The sequence below is a fragment of the Lepus europaeus genome, chromosome 7, assembly GCF_033115175.1.
Source record: "Lepus europaeus isolate LE1 chromosome 7, mLepTim1.pri, whole genome shotgun sequence".
NCBI lineage: Eukaryota > Metazoa > Chordata > Mammalia > Lagomorpha > Leporidae > Lepus > Lepus europaeus.
In genome coordinates, this window is record NC_084833.1 from 59,015,684 (window position 1) to 59,035,766 (window position 20,083).

Consider the following 20,083-nt stretch of genomic DNA (forward strand, 5'->3'; position numbering starts at 1 on the left):
AAAAACAATTTTTAAATATCATTTACAATAGCAACAAAACTCACCAGATGTATAGTAATAAACCTAATAAAATGTGTTCGAGATCTCTATAGAAAACCTACAAAATATTGTTAACCAAAATTAAAGAAGGCAAAACAAATGAAGACATTAATATTAATGATTATGAGACTAAACATTAAGCTACCCATCGGTACCTAAATTCAACCACAGACTCAAAGACAGTCCAATAAAAATTTAAGTAGGTTATTTTGTGGAGATTAACCAGCTGATTCAAAACTTGTATAGAAACTGGCCGGCGCCGTGGCTTAACAGGCTAATCTTCCGCCTTGCGGTGGCGGCACACCAGGTTCTAGTCCCAGTCGGGGCACCGGATTCTGTGTCGGTTGCCCCTCTTCCAGGCCAGCTCTCTGCTATGGCCCGGGAAGGCAGTGGAGGATGGCCCAAGTGCTTGGGCCCTGCACCCTCACAGGAGACCAGGAGAAGCACCTGGCTCCTGGCTTCGGATCAGCGAGATGCGCCGGCCACAGCGGCCATTGGAGGGTGAACCAACGGCAAAAAGGAAGACCTTTCTCTCTGTCTCTCTCTCTCACTATCCACTCTGTCAAAAATAAAAAAAAAATAAAAAATAAAAATAAAAAAATAAAAAACTTGTATGGAAACTTAAATAACCTAAAATAGCCAAGGCAATCCCGAAGAATAGAGAAATTGTAAGACTTGCAATATCAGATATCAATCTATTATAAATCTATAATAACCAAGACAGTGTCACACTGGTAAGAAGATAGGTAAACAAAATAAATGAACAGAATAGAGTATAGAAACAGAACCACAAGGATACAATTACTTGATATAAGAAGATACCACTATTATTAAGTGGGAAAAGGATAGTCCAAACAATAAATGGGAAAATAAACTTTGACTCTTAACTTATATCACAGATGGAAGTTAACTTAAAATGTATCATAGACCTAAATTTGAAAGATACAGTAATAAAATTTCTAGAATAAAACCTAAGAAAATATTTACATGACACTGGGGTAGGCAAAGATGTCTTAAACCAGGACTCAAAGGGCTCAATAAAGTTGGGGATGGGGAGGCATTAATCAAGAAAGATTGATAAAATGAATTTCAAGGAAATAAAAATCTAGGGTAGGGACTGTGGTACAATGGGGTTGATTAAACTTATTGTTAAGCTGCCCCTGGGGATGCCCACATCTTTCATCAGAGTGCCTGGTATGGAATCCCACTTCACCTTCTAATCCAGCAGTTGACGGCTGATCGTGGGACTTGTCAGCCTCCGTCCTTGAGTGAGCCAAACCCCACAGCGAGTTCCCTCTCATGCATCTGTGTGCTTACATTGGTTCTGCCTCTGCAGAACCCTGACGGATACAGTTAGTAAAAGTTAGTAAAAGTTCTGCCTCTGCAGAACCCTGACGGATACAGCTGTCATCTGCTGTCTCCCACAGTGTTTTCCTTACTCTCACATACATCATTTAATACAGCACAACTGACATTAGATGTGAGGATTTACTCCCACCCCATTCACAAGCAATTCTTCAGCAGATACCGACTCATAAAAAATGTCACTCAACTTTGACACGATCTACCTAGAGGTAGCAACAGATCCTGCAAGTTGAATGCTTGTCCCACACTTGAAACACCAGTTACAGGTAGTAGGTTATACGTATTGTTTGAGTTCATTTGCATCCCTATAACAGAATACCTGAGGCTGAGCAATTATAAAGAACAGAAATTCATCTTCTCCCAGTTCTGGAGGCTGAGAAATCCAAGGTCTGCTGAGGATGTCCTCGTTGAAACCTCTGAATAAGAAAAGTGTCATGTCCTCAAGTCGGGGAGGGTGAAGGATAAAGAAGCAAAGGAAGGCTGAGCTGGCCCTTGCATAGTAGCATTAATTCCACCCGTGAGGGCAAAGCCCAAACTTCCCAGAGTTCCCATCTCCTAACACTACCACAGTGCCAATCAAATTTCAGCATGGGTTTTGAAGGGAACAAACATTCCAACCTAATATATTACCTATATTTCTGACCAATAGGCTACAGATCAGAGGGTCTGATGATTCCCTCCACACATCTGACAAATTTGCTAGAGCAGTTCTCAAAACAAGGAACTCACATTTGCCAGTTAATTAACAAAGGATACAGATGAAGAGACACAGGGTGAGATCTCAAAGGATACAGAGCACAAGAGCTATTGTTCTTCTGGAGCTAGCATAAACCAGTATCCCAGTAGGTAAGTATGTTTGCCACCTTGGAAATTCTCTAAACCCAATCCTTTTGGGTTTTCATGGAGGTCTCTCCACATAAGCATGATCAATTCAATCACTGTCCATTTGTGATTAGCTCAACCTTCAGCACTCCCTAGTGGTGGTGGAAGGGATGGAACTCAAAGTTCAAACTTTAATTGCATGGTTAGTTCCCCCTGACAAATAGCCTCTACCCTGAGACTATCCTGAAGTCCATCAACAGTCACCTTTTTAGAATACAAAATATCCCCCTCCTGGCTATGGAATTCTAGGAGATGCAGGAGCACTGTGTCAGGCTCTCCTGTCACTCAGGAAATCACAAGTGTCTTAGGAGCTATGTGTCAGGAACCAGAAGCAAAGAACAAATATTAGAATAAAAGATTCTGGGGCAGGCATCGTGGAGTAGCAGGTAAGGCTGCCGTCTGTGATGCTGGCATCCCATATGGACACCAGCTTGTGTCCTGGCTACCCGACCTCTAAACCAGCGTAGAGTAGGGACTAATTAACTGCTTTTCGCTTCTGTACTACGTAGCTTGCTTAATAGCTAGATACAAAGCACTCGGAGAGAGAGCCGATGCTCCTCCATGACAGGCTTCATTTCAGGTCAGAAAAGAGGTCAGAAAAGAGATAGGCCCCATTCTTGGCCCAGCAAACAATTCCTGGAATTTACGGCCTGTTCCTTCCCACCACTTCCCTTGTGTTTCCTGCCAATTCCCTTGTGTGACGTATAGCCCTTTACATTTGAAATACACCAATGAGATGCACAGATTTAGGTAGTTGCCACATACAGAATAAGGAAGTAGCCTACGTGTGTGGTGACGTATGTACTTGTTTATTAAAGAGTATAAAGTTGCTGGGGCAAGGGGAGAGGGGGTCTTTTGCCTTGACACTGCAGTACTGCTATGTATGTGGGTAAAGGCCCCAGTCGGCTGGAACAAATCCTCTGTTTTTTGCATCCGTGACTGCCATTCGTGTATTATTTGGGAATCAGGACACAACACCAGTTCCCTGCTAATGGCCTGGGAAAAGGAACAGAAGTTGGCCCCAAGTGCTTGGGCCCCTGCCATCCAAATGTGGGACCCGGACGAAGCTCCTGGCTCAGCCCTGGATACTGTGGCCATGTGGCAAGTGAACCAGTGGATGGAAGATCTCTCTCTCTCTCTCTCTCTCTCTCTCTCTGAAGCTCTGACTTCAAAGGAATAAATAAATCTCAAAAAAAAAAAAAAGAATAAAAGATTCTCCTACTGCCTGCATTTACAAGGGTTTTAGGAGCTCCATGTCAGGAACAAGATAAAGGGAACAAAAATTATATTTTTCTGATTATTTCACAAACTCCTACAAATTAATAAGAAAAGAAACAGACAACCCACAAAAATGAACAAGAGCCTTGGACATTTCACAGTACAGAATGCATCTAATATATCCAAGGTGCTTCAAAAGGTTCATGGAAAATGTGTATTATCTTTACTGTTACAAATTTCAAGAGGCAGAGAGACAGACAGACAGATAAACAAAGAGGGCATCTATCTGTTGGTTCATTCCCCAAATGCCTAGGCTGAAGCATTCAAGCATTCTAGCACTGAAGCTAGAAATTCAATCCACGTCTTCCACATGAGTGGCAAGGACCCAACCACATGAGCCATCACCTGCTGCCTCCTACAATTTACATTAGCAGGAAGCTGGAATCAGGAACAGAGCCAGGACTCAAATCCTGACTAATCACAATATGGTATGTAGGCATTGCAACAAGTGGCTTAACTGCTAGGCCATGTACCCATCTCCCATGTTACCTTTTAATTTCATTTTCCATAAACTATTTGAAGCACCCTTATTATACATGAAAAGATGCTCAACATCATAGAAATGCAAACTAAAGCCACAGTGAGATACCATGTATAGCTACCAGTTTGGACAAAACTAAAAACCCTGACAAAACTAAGTATTGGTGAGACTGTCAGGTAACTAGAAATCTAAAATTTTGATAAGAATGTAAACTGGAAGACTGCTTGGCACTACAAAACACATATATGCTCTATTCCAGAAATTTAATTCCTGGAATATATACCAAATAAATGAGTATTTATGTTCATCAAAAAACATGTAAAAGAATTTTCATAGCAGTATTATTCATAACAGTGAAAAGCTGAAACTAACCCAAATGTTCATCAATAGGAAAATAAATATACAAATTATGGTACACTCATATACTGAAATATTACATAGCAATGAAACTAAGCCCCTCAAAAGTACCCCCAATGCAGTTGCTAGATAGTATCAGGCCCCCTTGTGCTAACCTCCCTCACTTAGCTTAGAGTGACTTAGTCCTGTCTTGAAAGCACTGAATTGAAGGACTGATGCAGTCTGCCCTATAAGGTTCTAACCACAAGACTCAAGGTCATTGGCTTCTCCAACAGGTATCACCTTGCTGACTGGTATTGTTTCAAGGGGATTTGTTAAGGGACATCCAGGTCTGATCAGGAGAATTCCAGGCTGTGAGCAGGAAGCACTGAAGCTCACGTGGCCATCATAAAAATTCCCTGAAGAGTATAGCATTGCTGACCATTCAGGAACTTGGACACAAGCTGAATATGTACTGGATCAAATAACCACCATGACTCCAACCAGCCCCTTACTCCCGGGCTGGAGGCCAGCACACAGCTGTCCCTATCCTTTGTTCCCCTTATTCCTGACTTTCCCTTCCTCGTAGCCTTAAAAACCCCAGAGTGGCCAGCGCCATGGCTCACTAGGCTAGTTCTCCATCTGCGGTGCCGGCACATAGGTTTCTAGTCCTGGTTGGGGTGCCGGATTCTGTCCCGGTTGCTCTCTTCCAGTCTAGCTCTCTGCTGTGGCCCGGGAAGGCAGTGGAGGATGGTCCAGGTGCTTGGGCCCTGCACCTGCATGGAAGACCAGGAGGAGGCACCTGGCTCCGGATGCGCGCAGGAGCCGGTTGTGATGGCCATTTTGGGAGTGAGCCAACAAAGGGAAGACCTTTCTCTCTGTCTCTCTCTCATTTACTCTGCCTGTCAAAAAAAAAAAAAACAAAAAACAAAAAACAAAAAACAAACCAGAACACCCTTATTCAGGAGCGTGATAGTTCTTCAGACATGATCTGCTACCTCCGCACCTATCCATTGGCTGAACTTTCTCTTTCCTTTATCTCCAAACATTGTCCATGTAGCTGTGATTCAGCACCATTGAAAAGGACTGAGAATTTGGTTACAGCAATACAATAAGAGTGAACCAATGCTACCTCAAATGTTACTGATCAATCTTACAAACATAATGTTAATGCAAAATGTCAGACAAAAAACAACACATACCATCCAATTCCATTTATATGAAATTCAAAAAGTCAGACAAAACTAATCCATGGTGACAGAAGTTATAATAGTTGTTACCTTTGGGGGATTATTAACAAGAAAAACACCAAGAAACTTGCTGAGGTGCTGGAAATGTTCTCCCTCTCTCTCTTTTTAAAGATATATTTATTAGGGCTGTCACCATGGCACAGGTTAATCCTCTGCCCGCGGCACCAGTATCCCATGTAGCCTTGGTGCTAGTCCCGGCTGCTCCTCTTCCAGTCTAGCTCTCTGCTATGGCCTGGGAGGATGGAAGAGGATGGCCCAAGTGCGTGGGTCCCTGTACCCACATGGGAGACCGGGAAGAAGCTCCTGGCTCCTGGCTTCAGATCGGCACAGCTCCGGCCATTGCGGCCATTTGGGGAGTGAACCAGTGGAAGGAAGACCTTTCTCTCTGTCTCTCCCTCTCACTGTCTGTAACTCTACCTCACAAATAAATAAATATACCTTTAAAAAAAATAAAGATTTATTTATTTATTTGAAAGTCAGAGTTACAGCGAAACAGATGGGGAGAGACAGAAATCTTCCACCTGCTGGTTCACTCCCCAAATGGCCACAATAGCCAGAGTTGGGCTGGTCCAAAGCCAGGAGCCAGGAGTTTCTTCTGGGCCTCCCTTGTGGGTTCAGGGGCCCAAGGACTTGAGCCATCCTCTGCTGCTTTCTCAGGCACATCAGCAGGGAGCTGGATCAGAAGTTGAGCAGCCAGGATATGAACCCACATCGATAATGGATGCCAACACTGCAAGTAGTGGCTTTACCCACTGTACCACAGTCCTGGGCCCATGTTCTCTATCTTAATATGGGTATGATTACATGGATGTGTACAAATGGAAAAAAAACATCAAACTATTCTACTACATGAAATTATACCTTGGGCTGATGCTGTGGCGTAGTGGGTAAAGCTGCCACCTTCAGTGCCAGCATCCCATATGCTCCACTTCCAATCCAGCTCTCTGCTATGGTCTGGGAAAGCAGTAGAAGATGGCCCAAGTCCTGGGCCCCTGTGCTCACATGGGAGACCAGAAAAAAGTTCTTGGCTCCTGGCTTCTGATCAGCCCAGCTCCAGCACTATGGCCATTTGGGGAGGGAACGAATGGATGGAAGATCTCTCTCTCTCTCTCTCTCTCTCTGCCTCTGCCTCTCTATAACTCTGATTTTCAAATAAATAAAAATAAATAAAATTTAAAAAGAGAAATTATACCTTAATATAAAAAGTTAACTACAGTTTTCATAATATGAAATACAAACGTAAGATTTAGGAACTGGGAGGTAGAGAAAGGCTGTGGAGCAGCTTACCCCATCTCCTGCCAAATTCAGACTGGACAATGGCAGGTCCAGCCACTTGACATCTGGGGATCTGAAGGCTGTTGCTCCTATTTACTCCTACACCATGGCTCTAGGATCCTAATGCTGCTGATGCCATTGGCCCTCTTTCCCCTTACCTCCTGAAAATAGATTGAATTTTCCTCTTCGGTCACTCTTCTAAATCATCCAAAAAAAAAAAAAAATCCCTGATAGGGTCTAATTAGTACAAACTCATAAAACATGCAGGGGCACCATTAAGTTCAAAGTCTTAAACTCTGTGGAGGTATTATTGAACATTTTTCTATAAAGACTGTTCTAGATTCCTCAGATACTTCAGAGAGGAAAGCAAAGATGTGGAGGTTAAATTCTACCATGGGGAGCAGGTAGCTATATGGCGTTTTAAAAGGTGAGAGCAAATATAGAAAAGGATAAAGGCTATTCTATGATAAACATAGAAGATAGGTAAGGAAGATAGGTAATTCTTAGAGAAAAAAGGATTTTTTATTATTTAAAATTTTGTGAAAATGCTTTTCTTACAAGTTTTATAAACATTTAAGATTTTGAGCAAGAGCAATCCATATTTGACACTGCTTCCTTCTAGGAACAGAAATTTCCTGCAGTCAAGGCTATCTTTGAGACTGCAGAGTTCTGTCCTTAGTAATTAATCTTCTCTGATAAAGTTTAGGGCAACACGCAGAACCCCAGGCCTGGAACGAGCCAGACAAGGTGCTCCTCCTTCAGATTAGTTCTTATTTTCACAAAATTGAAGTGAGCCCCTTCTCTCACATCTGCACTATCCACACATGATGATTAGCTAGAGAACTGTATGACTATCCAGCCCCACTTGACAACAAACCATGATAACAGCCCACCGGGCAAAAGACAAGTACACAGCAGCGTCCTCCAAGGCCCTAGGTAGAGGGCGTGCACCACCGATGAAAAGTAGACATAATTAGGAAGGACTCTATGGTCTCATGCTTCTACCAGTCACAGTGACCTGCCAACAGCTTAAGATAGGTACAAAGGTAAGCCCAGAAGCATGAAAGATCAGGATTCCATTTCTTAAATTCCCTAATGCCCTAATTCTCTAAAGTCAGCACAAGGAAGTGACAAAATAGACATTGTTAGGGTCCTTCTCCTCGCTGCTCCTAGGCCAGGACAAACCCTGAGGGGACGTTTAAGTCCATGCCTCTGTCCTCTTGCTATTGATCCATTACTACAGTGCAGAAACTGCTGTTGTTGGCCAGGGCAATGGCTCTTATCCAACTGCAGAGTCCAGGACACACAAGAGATCCCAGGAAGAACTTAACTAAGAGGAAGCCTGAACTCTGGGGAGCTCAGCTTGGAGAAAAGGTACACAATAAATTGAAGCCTCTTACCAGATGAAGAATAGATGAACAAAGCTTCAGGCAGTGGCACAGCAGCCGTAGAGCCTTGTGGTTCTGCTTGGCTAGAGCCTTCTGCAGGTCGGTAAGCTCATAGCACACGTCTGGCTCCTGAGGCAGCCAGGACACAGAGTGTAGCTCTTGTAAAAGTCTGGAATCAAGGGCCAAGTTGGTCAGAGCTGGAATCCCAGTACTCCTAAACTTAAACTACAATTCTGACCCCTTCCTAGCCCAGCTCACCTCAGATTGAGCAAATGTTCACAAAGATTTTAATATTCCCAGTGACCAACAGTGATACCTTCCTCTTAAAGTTGTCGGCTGGGGAACTCTTTGGGAAAGGCTTAGGGTATGTGCAAATGTTTATACCTACTGACCTCTCTGTCAGACGAGGTCAAATAAGACCCAACAACTGACTGCAGGGAAAGACTGCAGGGGCTTCTTCCTTGGAATAGGGAAGGCTGAGGATCCTAGAAGTCTAGATAGACAGGTGAGTTCTAGGGTCAAAGATAATGAAACTGCAACTTCCATGGGTTGACCATCCTTGAAGAAGCCTTCTGTTATATCCACTACTCCCTGCTTCCCAGAGAACTCCATATCTCTAAATATTCTCAAAAAAGGTGAAAGATTCCCAGTAAGACCACTAGGAGGCACTGAACGTAGCACTTTAATATAGCACTTATAATTCTCATTTCAGCTTTGTAGTAAAATCTTTATCTTAGTTTGCAGATCAGGAAACTGAGGCTTCAAAGTAAAGTCCCTTGCTAGTACAAAGGCTATAAATTCAGATCTGGGGGCCGGCACTGTGGCACAGCGGGTTAATGTCCTGGCCTGAAGTATCAGCATCCCATATAGGCGCCAGTGCAAGTCCCGGCTGCTCCACTTCTAATCCAGCTCTCTGCTATGGCCTGGGAAAGCAGTAGAAGATGGCCCAAGTCCTTGGCCCCTGCACCCCCATGGGAGACGTGGAGGGGGCTCCTGGCTCCTGGCTTTGGATTGGCATAGCTCCACCCATTGCGGCCAACTAGGGAGTGAACCAGCAGATGGAAGACCTCTTTTTCTATCTCTCCTTCTCTCTCTGTGTAACTCTTTCAAATAAATAAATAAATCTTTTTTTAAAAATTCATTAAAATTGTGTTTTTAAGACCTCACCTGTTAATGTTGAGCAGCCCAGCTCCAAAGTGGGGCACAGCTGAGAGAAGATGATTCCCTATGACACCCTGGAGTCGATGTAGCTCCTGCAACCTCACATTCTTTTTCCAACTACAAGTTAAAGGTTAGTGATAATATGCTGCTTCTCTCACCCATTTCCCCATGAATCCCATTCCCATTATCACTTACCTGGCCAAGGCCTTGCGTAAGAGGCAATACTTAAAGAATGGAATGAACTGGAGCTGTTGCCAGAGAACAGAGTGGCGGTGCCAGGTACCCAGTGTCATCGCCTCATTGCCCTCCAAGGGGTGTATGTGCAGGATCCCAAAGGGAGAGAAGATGTAGTGCTCAGGATTCACCTTGTTTGGGGGCACCACCTTCAGGCTGTAGGGCCTTTAAAAAAGAGCTTTGATCAGTGGATAAGAGAAGAATGGGCAAAGGGGGTACCTTTCTCGGAAGGGAAGAGAGAACTTCCACTTTGATTATGGCCCTGTCTAAATAATGTCAGAGTTTGTGGACTCAAGAGGCTTCTATAGCCTTGGCAGCTCATGACAAGAGCCTTGGGTGATCACTGATGTCATAGATAAGAGTGTCAATTGTTAAATCAACAACAGAAGTCATTTGCACTTGCTCCCCATATAGGACCTCTGTCCTTAATGTATTGTACTATGCGAATTAACGGTAAAACTAGTCTTCAAACAGTACTTTGTGTGTCTGTGTGGGTGCAAACTGTTGAAATCTTTACTTATTATAGAGTTGATCATCTGTATATAAAGATAATTAAAAATGAATCTTACTGAAGAACAGGATGGGAGAAGGAGTAGGAGGTGGGATGGTTTAGGGGCTGGAGGGTGGGTATGGGGGGAAGAACCATTATAATCCCAAAGTTGTACCTATGAAATTTATAATTATTAAATAAAAGCTTTCTATAAAAAATAAAATAAAAAACAGAAGGATGGGGGAGGATGGAAAAGAAGCAGAAAGGAAAGCAGAATGTGTAAAGAGGAGAAAGAGAGCAGAATGATTTTCAAACTAGAAAGATGGCACACATAAATTGAAGCCAATGATAGACGGGAGCAAAGAAAACGGCACCTGCCCACTTCCAAGAAATTCCTATATCCAAACCCAGACATCTCACACCCCATCAAAAGTCAGCTACAGCCTTATTTTATGAAACATTAAGATTAAAAAAGTGCTTCCCATATGACACTTCATCAATTTTGTAATGCATAGTGCAATCTTGGAGATGTTAACTTGTAAAAAGATTGCTCGCCTTAGAAATGACAAGGTACATATAGAACTAGGTAACAAAAAAAAGCATGCAGAGATAACCAGAGAATACTGTTTGCAATAATTGAGATTGAGAAAAATGGGGGAGACTAGAAAACTAGAAACAGACGAACAAAGATGAAAACTGCACCCTACCCTGCCAGAGCAATTTCACAGTCCAAACAGACCTTGGGTTCTCTGCCTTCAGAAAATGCAACTGCACTCTACATCAAATGCAATTTATATGTAGCTACATAATAGTTGTAACTAATTCCAGTGGACCAGTTAACATAATGCTATATTTGGTAACATTTAATAAAGAATGTATTTTTATTTTGTAATTTTCATAACTCTAAACTAGTTATTTTTAAGAAGATGTATTTATTTATTTGACAGGCAGAGTTACAGAGTAGGGGAAGAGATATCACCCATCTTCTGGTTCACTCCACAAATAGCAGCAACAACAAGGGCTAGGCCAAACTAAATTCAGGAGCTAGGAACTTCATCTGGGTCGCCTGCATGGGCACAGGGACCCAAAGACTTATGCCATTTTCCACTGCTTTCCCAGGCACATTAGCAAGGAGCTGGTTGGGAAGTAGAGCTGCTGGGTCTGAAATGGGCACCTATAGGAGCTACCAACATTGCTGGCAGCAGCTTAACCTGCTGTGCCACAACGCCAGCCCTAGAACCAGCACTATTTTTAGCATTAAATATATGTTTAAGCCCTTTAAAAGTTGTGTCCTAGGTCTCATGTCTATAATGCCTAAGAGATAAAATGTCCTTCCTCTATCTTTTATCTTTCTCAGCTTTCTGGACTACATGATTAACTGATGTAAGACTTAAATAGATACCAGAATGGACTCATTAAGTCATATAAAAGCTTTATTTCTTTTCTGACAGAGTTACTAGGCCTTCTCAAGTACTATTATCCCCAAATTATAGGTGAGAATACTAAAACAAAGAACATTAAAACTTTGCCCAAGGGGACCAACACTGGTGTAGCAGGTTAAGCTGCAGCCTGCAGTGCTGCTATTCTATATGGGAGCTGGTTGGAGACCGGCTGCACCACTTCTGATCCAGTTCCCTGCTAATACACTTGGGAAAGCAGCAGAAAATAGCCCAAGTCCTTGGGTCCCTGCACCCACATGGGACATGGATAAATTTCCTGGCTTCTGGCTTTGACCTGGCCCAGCCCTGGCTGTTGCAGCCATTGCAGGTTGAACTATCAGATGGAAGATATCTCTGTCTCATCCTCTCTAACTCTGCCTTTTAAACAGATAATTTTTTTAAAAAAAAATTGGAAAAAAAAAATCTTCCTGACTCAAACCACCTCCCTTAACCAATGGACCACATAGCTTTCTGTCTCTAACTCTGTCTTCCAAATAAATGAATAAAGTAGAGAAGATACAGGATTTAAAAACAAATCTGAGGTCCAGCATTACGGCATAACAGGTTGGGCCACCGCCTGCAGTGCTACTATTCTATATGGGCACCAGTTTGAGTCCTGGCTGTTCTACCTCCTTCCAGCTCCCTGCTAATTACCTGGGAAAGCAGCAGAGGATAGCCCAAGTACTTAGGCCCCTGCACCCATGTGGGAAACCTGGAGAACCTGGTTCCTGGCTTTGTACCAGCCTAGCTCTGTCTATTGCAGCCATGTAGGGAGTGAGCCAGCGGATAGAAGACCAAGTTATTTAACCTGGAGTTGGCATTGTGGCACAGCAGGTTAAGGTGCTGCCTGTGATGCTGGCATCCCATATGAGCTGTTCCACTTCCAATCAACCTCCCTGATAATGTGCCTGGGAAGGCAGCAGAACATGTACCAAATGCTTAGACCCCTGCCACCCACATGGGAGACCCAAATAGAGTTTCCAGGCTCCTGGTTTCAGCCTGGCCCAGCCCCAGCCATTACAGCCATTTGGGGAGTGACCCAGGGGAGGGAAGATCTTTTCTTCCCTCCCTCCCTCCCTCCCTCCCTTCCTTCCTTCCTTCCTTCCTTCCTTCCCTCCCTCCCTCCCTCCCTCCCTCTCTCCTTTCCTTCCTCCCTCTCTCCTTTTCTAATTCTGCATTTCAAATAAATAAATAAATCTTTTTTAAAAAGTTATTTAACCATTCCATACCTTAGTCTACTTATTTTATATGCAAAAATAACAGCAACTACTGGTAGAAGGAGATTAAATAATATATGTCTGGTTTTCATTAGCAAATGGCTGGTATGTAGAAAATCTTGAATAATGGTAACCATTAGTATTATTTCTGGGAAGTGGTAAGTCTTGAAAAGGGCTTTTAAAATTAAATTTTTAGCTAATAGGAGACAGTGAAACAAATGTCTCTTGGATTGTATGAAATTTATTTTTAAAGTCCCAGTGATAAACCTTATTTTTAAAGTCCCAGTGATAATACTAGGACCAGGTGGTAGACGTTAAAAATAGATTTTCGGGGCTGGTGCTGTGGCGCAGCGGGTTAAAGCTGTGGCCTGAAATGCCAGCAATCCATATGGGTGCCAGTTCAAGTCCCGGCCACTCCTCTTCTGGTCCAGCTCTCTGCTATGGCCTGGGATGGCAGTAGAAGATGGCCCAGATCCTTGGGCCCCTATTCCCACATAGGAGACCTGGAAGAGGCTCCTGGAACCTGGCTTCGGATCGGCACAGCTTCGGCTGTTGTGGCCATCTAAGGAGTGAACCATCAGATGGAAGACCCCTCTCTCTGTCTCTACCTCTCTCTCTAACTCTTTTAAGTAAATAAAATAAATCTTTTAAAAAATTAAAAAAATAAAAATAGATTTTAATGCAGTCTAAGAAATAGAATATCTTCAGGGAAACAAGCTTCCCTGATACTACGAAGATTTAAACACCTGATTCTTGTATTGGAGTTGAAAGAGATCACCATTAAATTCACTTCTGAGGCTATGACCAAATGTTTCTATCATTCTAGAATAAAGACGAAACAGTGAACAGTGTGAAAAGGATGACTAAGCCAAAAGGCTATGAGAGCAAAGAGAAGAGGAAGCAGACAGCAGAGAGGAGAGAAAGGAGGCAGAAATCAGAGACAAAGGAGGAGTATGTGGAGGAGGGACAGGGGAAGGGGTAGGCACGGGTAGAAAGATGAGGAAAGAACTACCATGGAAGGAAACTGGGGAATGGGACATGCAGAAGAGGTCTGGACTTAGTCTCTTACCTAAAGTAGCGGTTGGGAGCCACATTGAGATAGAGGAAGTGGATCTTCTTCAGGTATCTCTCTGTCTTTAGAATAGTTATCACCTCTCTACCCTGGACAGAAATGTTAGGTAAGGAATAGTCACTGCTTTTTTGAGGGAAGGTCTTCTCCATAGGAACTTCATAGACCAGATGAGACCTATATAACGAGAAATCAAGAAGGAAAAGGTAGAGTAAGGAGGTCAGGTAGCTGGAGGTAGGTCTTGCCACTGTTGGCCCGTGAAAGGAGGGCTTAGATCAGGTGTCTGAGGAGCATCAATGAGGCTTTGTCAGACCCTGTCTACTACTTATGTACAAAGATGACACATAATGAGCAAATAGAGTCCATTCAACAACAGTTAGGCAACTATATTCACATAGACAAATGCAAGAACAGCCTCTTGCTTTCTGATAAATGAATCATTCTGTATGGATTGTGATTACTGTGAAGTCAGTATTATATAAAACTTGTGCAAATAATGAGATGACTTACTTTTTCCCAACTTATCACAGTCTTGGATTTTTCCCATCAATGTTACCTTTCTACATCTGATTTCCTATCTTTACTCTCATTACACCTGCTTTCCAACTCTGCATGATCTCTGTGCCTCCTATGCTTGCTCTTGCTCCCATAATCATTCTTGCTCTTCCCTCACCATCATGCAAATTCTTGCTTCATATACCCATTCCTTTCCATCCTTCAACTTCCTTAAGCTTACATCAGTACTCTCATCTTCTAACTCTTCCACCATACCAGCTGGCAAATTTGGTATGAAGAGTCATTATATAAGAACCCAGAAGTGACTTACCTAGATGAATAATTTTGCTTGGAGTGACCTTACCAAAAAAAAAAAAAAAAATCCTAGGAATGATTTTATTTAAATTTAACCAAAGTATAATTAATTGACCAAAACTTAGATCGGCAGAACATTCTACCCTAGGGATAACAATCCTATTCTAGAGTTCATATCAAAAATAGGATTTGTGATCTAGATGTTGGACCAGTACATACTAATGGTGTAACTGCTAGTACATGCTTATTTCCTCAGTAAATTCCTACATAATACAGTAAATTCAGAAGATCACAGAACCAGGAATATTGGCTCCTCTGTAGATCCCTGGTATCCAGTCTCATCTGGGAGATTATTCTATTTTTTTGTTGTTTTGTTTAAAGATTTATTTATTTGAAAGGCAGAGATACAGAGGCAGAGGCAGTGACAGAGAGATCTTCCATCTGCTGGTTCAGTCCCCAGGTGGCGGCAACAGATGGAGTTGCGCCAGTCTGAAGCCAGGAGCCAGGAGCTTCCTCCAGGTCTCCTGTGAAGGTGTAAGGGCCCAAGCACTTGGGCCATCTTCTACTGCTTCCCCAGGCCACAGCAGAGAGTTGGATCAGAAGTGGAGCAGCCAGGACTCCAACCAGCACCATATAGGATGCCGGCCCTGCTGGCAGCAGCTTTACCCACTATGCCACAATGCCAGCCTGAATATTCTGTTTTTTGATGGCTTAACGCAAGTTCCCCAGAACACTACATCTTTCTTTCTTTTTTTTTTTAAGATTTATTTTATTTATTTGAAAGAGAGTTACAGAGAGAGATAGAGACAGAAAGAGAGGCCTTCTATCCACTGGTTCACTCTCCAACTGGCCGCAACTGCCGGAGCTGCGCCAATCCGGAGCTAGGAGCCAGGAGCTTCTTCCAGGTCTCCCATGTTGGTACAGGGGCCCACGGACTTGGGCCATCTTCTACTGCTATCTCAGGCCATAGCAGAGAGCTGGATTGAAAGAGGAGCAGCTGGGACTAGAACCAGCATCCATATGGGATGCCAGCACTTCAGGCCAGGGCTTTAACCCACTGTACCACAGCACTAGCCCCAAAGCTACCTCTTTCAATTTCCCATGTCCACCCCACCAAGCCCTTCACTTGATACCATTCTCTGCTTCCTCCCTTGCATGGGGGAAAACTCAGGTTCTAAGCCATGAACTAACTCTCTTAACTTCAGTTGCTTTCCCACACATTATCTGGCCCCCAATTTGATAGGCAAGAGTATCCTTTCTTTTCTGCAAAGCTAATTCCTCCATCTGTGCTCTGGATCCCTTAGCCCCTTTGTAAGATGTATTTTAATCTCCTCTTCTTTCCTTAGCCTATTTATTCATTCAGTCTACAGATAATTATTTATTGAATACCTACTCCTGAAGCACTGCCTCAAGGACTATAAACATCTCCCTATCTTTAAAAATGAGTTCCATCCAGACATCAAAATTTTTTCAAGCTACTGTCTTACTATCTGTCTTTCCCTTTCAAGCCAAGCTTCATGAAAGAATAATAAAATGTGATTTGAGCAACTTCATCTCCCTTCCATTCACTCTTAAATATACAGTTGGCTTCCTCCCCTCAAAACTACAGAAACTGCTCTCACCAGCCAATTCCTTGTTGCTAAATCCCATGACATTTTTAAGATTCTTACTTGCCTCAGTAGCATCTAACATTACTGTTTCCTCTTCCTTGAAATTCTTATTTAACCTCCTAATCTATAAGATATTTTGCTAACCTAATCTAGATTGAAATTCCTCTGATAAGCTTTCCCCTAACTATATGTACACAAACACACTCCAGAGAAGCAGCCAGGCCAAAGGCAGTGTTTTTTTTTGTTTGTTTGTTTTTTCGTTTGTTTTGTTTTTAATATCTCCTTAACTAAACTGTAAGGTTACAAAATGAGGAACTGAGTGACTGAGTGTAGTTCACATCTGTATTTCCATCATCTAGCAATTAGTGATACAAGTATCCAACAATATTTATTAACTATCTGAATGCCTAGGGAACCAGTCTGGGAAAACTTAATGCAAAATAATTCATATTCAGATTTACTACCGTTTTCAAAGAGAGCACAGACAATCTGATTTTTGCCAACATCTCAGCCCACTGTTATTTCAGTTAAGTTCCCTCGGGAAAGGAAGCTGCACTCAGGGCACATGGTAGCTCTTTGAAAAAGGAAAAGTGTGGGTGGTGCTGTGGCATAGCAAGTTAAACTACCACCTGTGATACCAACATCACATGTCGGCATGGGTTTGAGTCCTGACTGCTCCACTTCTTATCCAGCTCCCTGCTTATGGCCTGGGAAAACCAGTTGAAGATGACCCAAGTGTTTGGGCTCTGCCACTCATGTTGGAGATCCAGAAGAAGCTCCTGGCTCCTGGTTTCAGCTTGGCCCAGGCTTGGAAGCTCCTGGTTTCTGGCTTTAGCCTAGCCCAGCCCTGGCCATTCTGGCCATCTGGGTAGTGAACCACTGGATTCAGGATGCTTTCTCTCTCTCTCTCTCTCTCTCTCTCTCTCTCTCAAATAAATAAATAAATAACTCTCAAAAAAAAAGGTAAAGTATTTGCTAGGGCTCATCCCAGGAGCCTGCCTAACAGGGCTCCAAGACTTTGGGCAAAACTTGACTCATTCATAACCTCAGAGCAAAAACTGAGGAAGATAAGTTTGATTAAAGGTAAAACTAGCCTACTTTCCAGATTTAAATGTGTCATAGACAAGCTACAAAGCACCTAGAAAATCATGCCAGAGGGTGGGGAGAAATCCCAAAAATATAGAACTCTCAGAAGAGGAGGGCTCTGTAGGAATTCTGAAATCCTAAAGAGAGCACTGATAGCCGTAACTCTGCTTTTCAAATAAATAAACAGAATATTGGAAATGAAAAGAGAAAGAAAGCTATTGGGTTAGGATGAATACCATCCAGTAGTGTCATCTACTTTATTCTGCCTTTGAGCCACATTAGCTCACACAGACATGTAGGAAGCTACTCACAGCACTCGCTAGGAGTATCCTGAGGGAAGGAACTTTATACCCAGCATCTAGGACCCAATACGTGGTAGGCACAGAGACAAAAGTCAAGTGGCTACGAACAAAGGAGAAAAAGAATGAAAGAGGCTTCTGGCACTATGTGAGAAAGAAGTGTGGAAACTGGAAAGTCAAGTTGTTTACTGAAGACGTGGTTTCCTAATGGCTGACTTCTGATTCTCATTAATTCCTGCATTTACCTATGGGGATTAACAATAAAGGCTCATTTTCTAGATGAAAATTAGCTTGGGGTCAGGCTAATCCCTAAGACCAATTGGGAGCTGGCTCTATCGGTACCCACCAACTGGCTCTTTTCCTTCTTTGCCCAAAGCCCAGATGGAGTCCCTCACTTACCTCATCTCTCTTCTTCCAACAGGTTCCTCCACTGCTTTGTCAGTACCAGCATTTTCATATTGTACAGGGATGTCCGTTGCCAGTGCCAAGGGCAGGAGACTAAGGCCATCCAGCCACTGGGCCTCTTCTAGGGCCACCTCAGCACCAACGATGCCCAAGCAGTGCTGTAGTTCAGGCAATGTCAGCGGTCGCAGCCAGGTGGCCGAGTCATCCCTCACTTGCTGCCCACCCCACCGGGCCTGCACCAGAGGGCAGGTTGGGCAGGGATGCTTATGATAGAACTTCTTCTGGGGACCGCAGTCAACATGGGAGGCACTGTCTAACAAAGAGCTGTCAGGGGGGAAGGCCTGGTCTATGGCAGTTAGCAGGTCTAGCTGGAGATGGCACTGGACCCAGGGAGCCCAGCAGAACAGCTGCTCCAGGAAGGGCAGCAAATCAAGGTGACCGGCGAGCAACTCACGATACGGAGGCAGCAGACCAAGTACTCCATGCAGGTAGCACCAAGCTGCGGGGCTGTGATCCTGGAGCACAGCTGAGAACAGAGCTTTGAGCTCAGCTAGCAGGAGTTCCAGCACTGTGGGCTGCTCTGTCTCGGGCGCTGCCTTGAGGAACTGCCTCTGTTTTCTCTGATGGGCCCCAGGCTGTCCTTTGCTGCCCAGGGCACAGATGGAATGCCAAGACTCAAGGGCATCAGATGATGTTTCACCAGGAGGCGAACCTACCCACCTCTCCTCTGTGACCAAGAGGAGCTGGGCTCGCAACTCCTGTCGAAGTGACCTTGCCCACAACTCAGGCTTCAACCGCCAGTTCCAGGCTCTCGATGGCTGAGCCTCACCTGCAGGATCCAGTCCAAGAGAGGGGCAGGAGAAGGGCCCTCAGGCTTTGGGCATGGGGATGGTCAGGGTCAATGGCTTGGGGGGAAACGGGGAGGAAGGGACTCAGGGAAATGGATGGCAGCAGAGGGCTTTTCCTGAGGCCCTAAGTCCTCTCCAGAGCCTCCCCGAAAAGAAGCAGCCCCAGGTCAGAAGCAGGAACCTTCTTGCACAGGAGTTCCTTCCCACCTCTCAGTACCCTGTTCCCCTCACCTGGCTGAAGGCGTACAGGAGGCAAGGGAAGGGAAGAGAGCCAGGTCCGCTGATGAGGTTTCATTGCGGGGGAGCGCCTGCTTGGAGAAGTGAAGGGACCTGGGTCAAACACAGCCACATACGGACAGTGGCACACGCACCTGTAATCACGTGAGGTAAACTGACACTCCCACAGGGCCCCTCACTCAGAGTGGAAGCTGGGAATCACATGAAGGGGAAGGCGCGGTAGATTCAGAGGCGGCAAAGCTCAGTCCTGGGACGTCTCCGCCCACAGGCTCTGCAGGTCTTGAGGACAGAAAGCTGAGAAGCCGACGCGGGAGAACAAACTACCTGGGGATGTGGGTCGGGGAGACGAAGAAGGGACAACGGAGCAGGCTGAGGGACAGGGGAGGAGGAGGGCTCCGTGGGAGCGTGGGAGACGGGGTCCTCCTGGAAGCAGAGGCCAGAGCCGGTCCTGGGGGATGAAGGGACGCGTTTCCTGGGCAGAGGTCTCACTCGCATCTCCATCCGCTCCCAGCTGTTAGAACGGTTACTAGAAGCTGGGAGGCCCGAGCCTCCGCAGCTCCAAGGAGGCGGGGCCAAGTCAGGTGTGGGCGGGGCTGAGGACCGTGATCAGAGCAGGGAGGGGTGGGACTGGGGCCAAACCTGAGGGAGCCACAAGCCAGGGTTGGGGAGACTGGCAGAGGACCTGGCTGGGTCTGGACAAGAATGACACGTGGATTCCGAGGAATAGCAATCCCGAGGGCGTGGAAGCAGGTGTCATCGTGTGCCACTTTATCCATTCACTGAGTGTTGAAGCTAATGCCAGACTCCACCAGGATATTCGTGGACCCCATCCCACCTCCTAAAATTAAATCTGAGTAAGACAAAACCTTTGATCTCAAGGGGCT

At 44.5% G+C, this 20,083-nt stretch overlaps 1 protein-coding gene across 1 annotated transcript in view; it reads right to left on the bottom strand.

Annotated features, from left to right (window-relative positions):
* Positions 1-20,083, bottom strand: part of DNHD1 (dynein heavy chain domain 1) — a 72,700-nt gene extending 52,617 nt beyond the window's left edge. The window contains exons 1-7 of the mRNA XM_062196580.1: positions 19,839-20,083; positions 19,194-19,270; positions 18,109-18,943; positions 13,905-14,081; positions 9,651-9,854; positions 9,462-9,572; positions 8,307-8,463 (exon numbers count right to left, since the gene is read on the bottom strand). Coding sequence (XP_062052564.1) covers positions 8,307-8,463; positions 9,462-9,572; positions 9,651-9,854; positions 13,905-14,081; positions 18,109-18,943; positions 19,194-19,270; positions 19,839-19,975 — 1,698 coding nt within the window. The 5' untranslated portion in view covers positions 19,976-20,083. The remainder of the gene's footprint in view (positions 1-8,306; positions 8,464-9,461; positions 9,573-9,650; positions 9,855-13,904; positions 14,082-18,108; positions 18,944-19,193; positions 19,271-19,838) is intronic.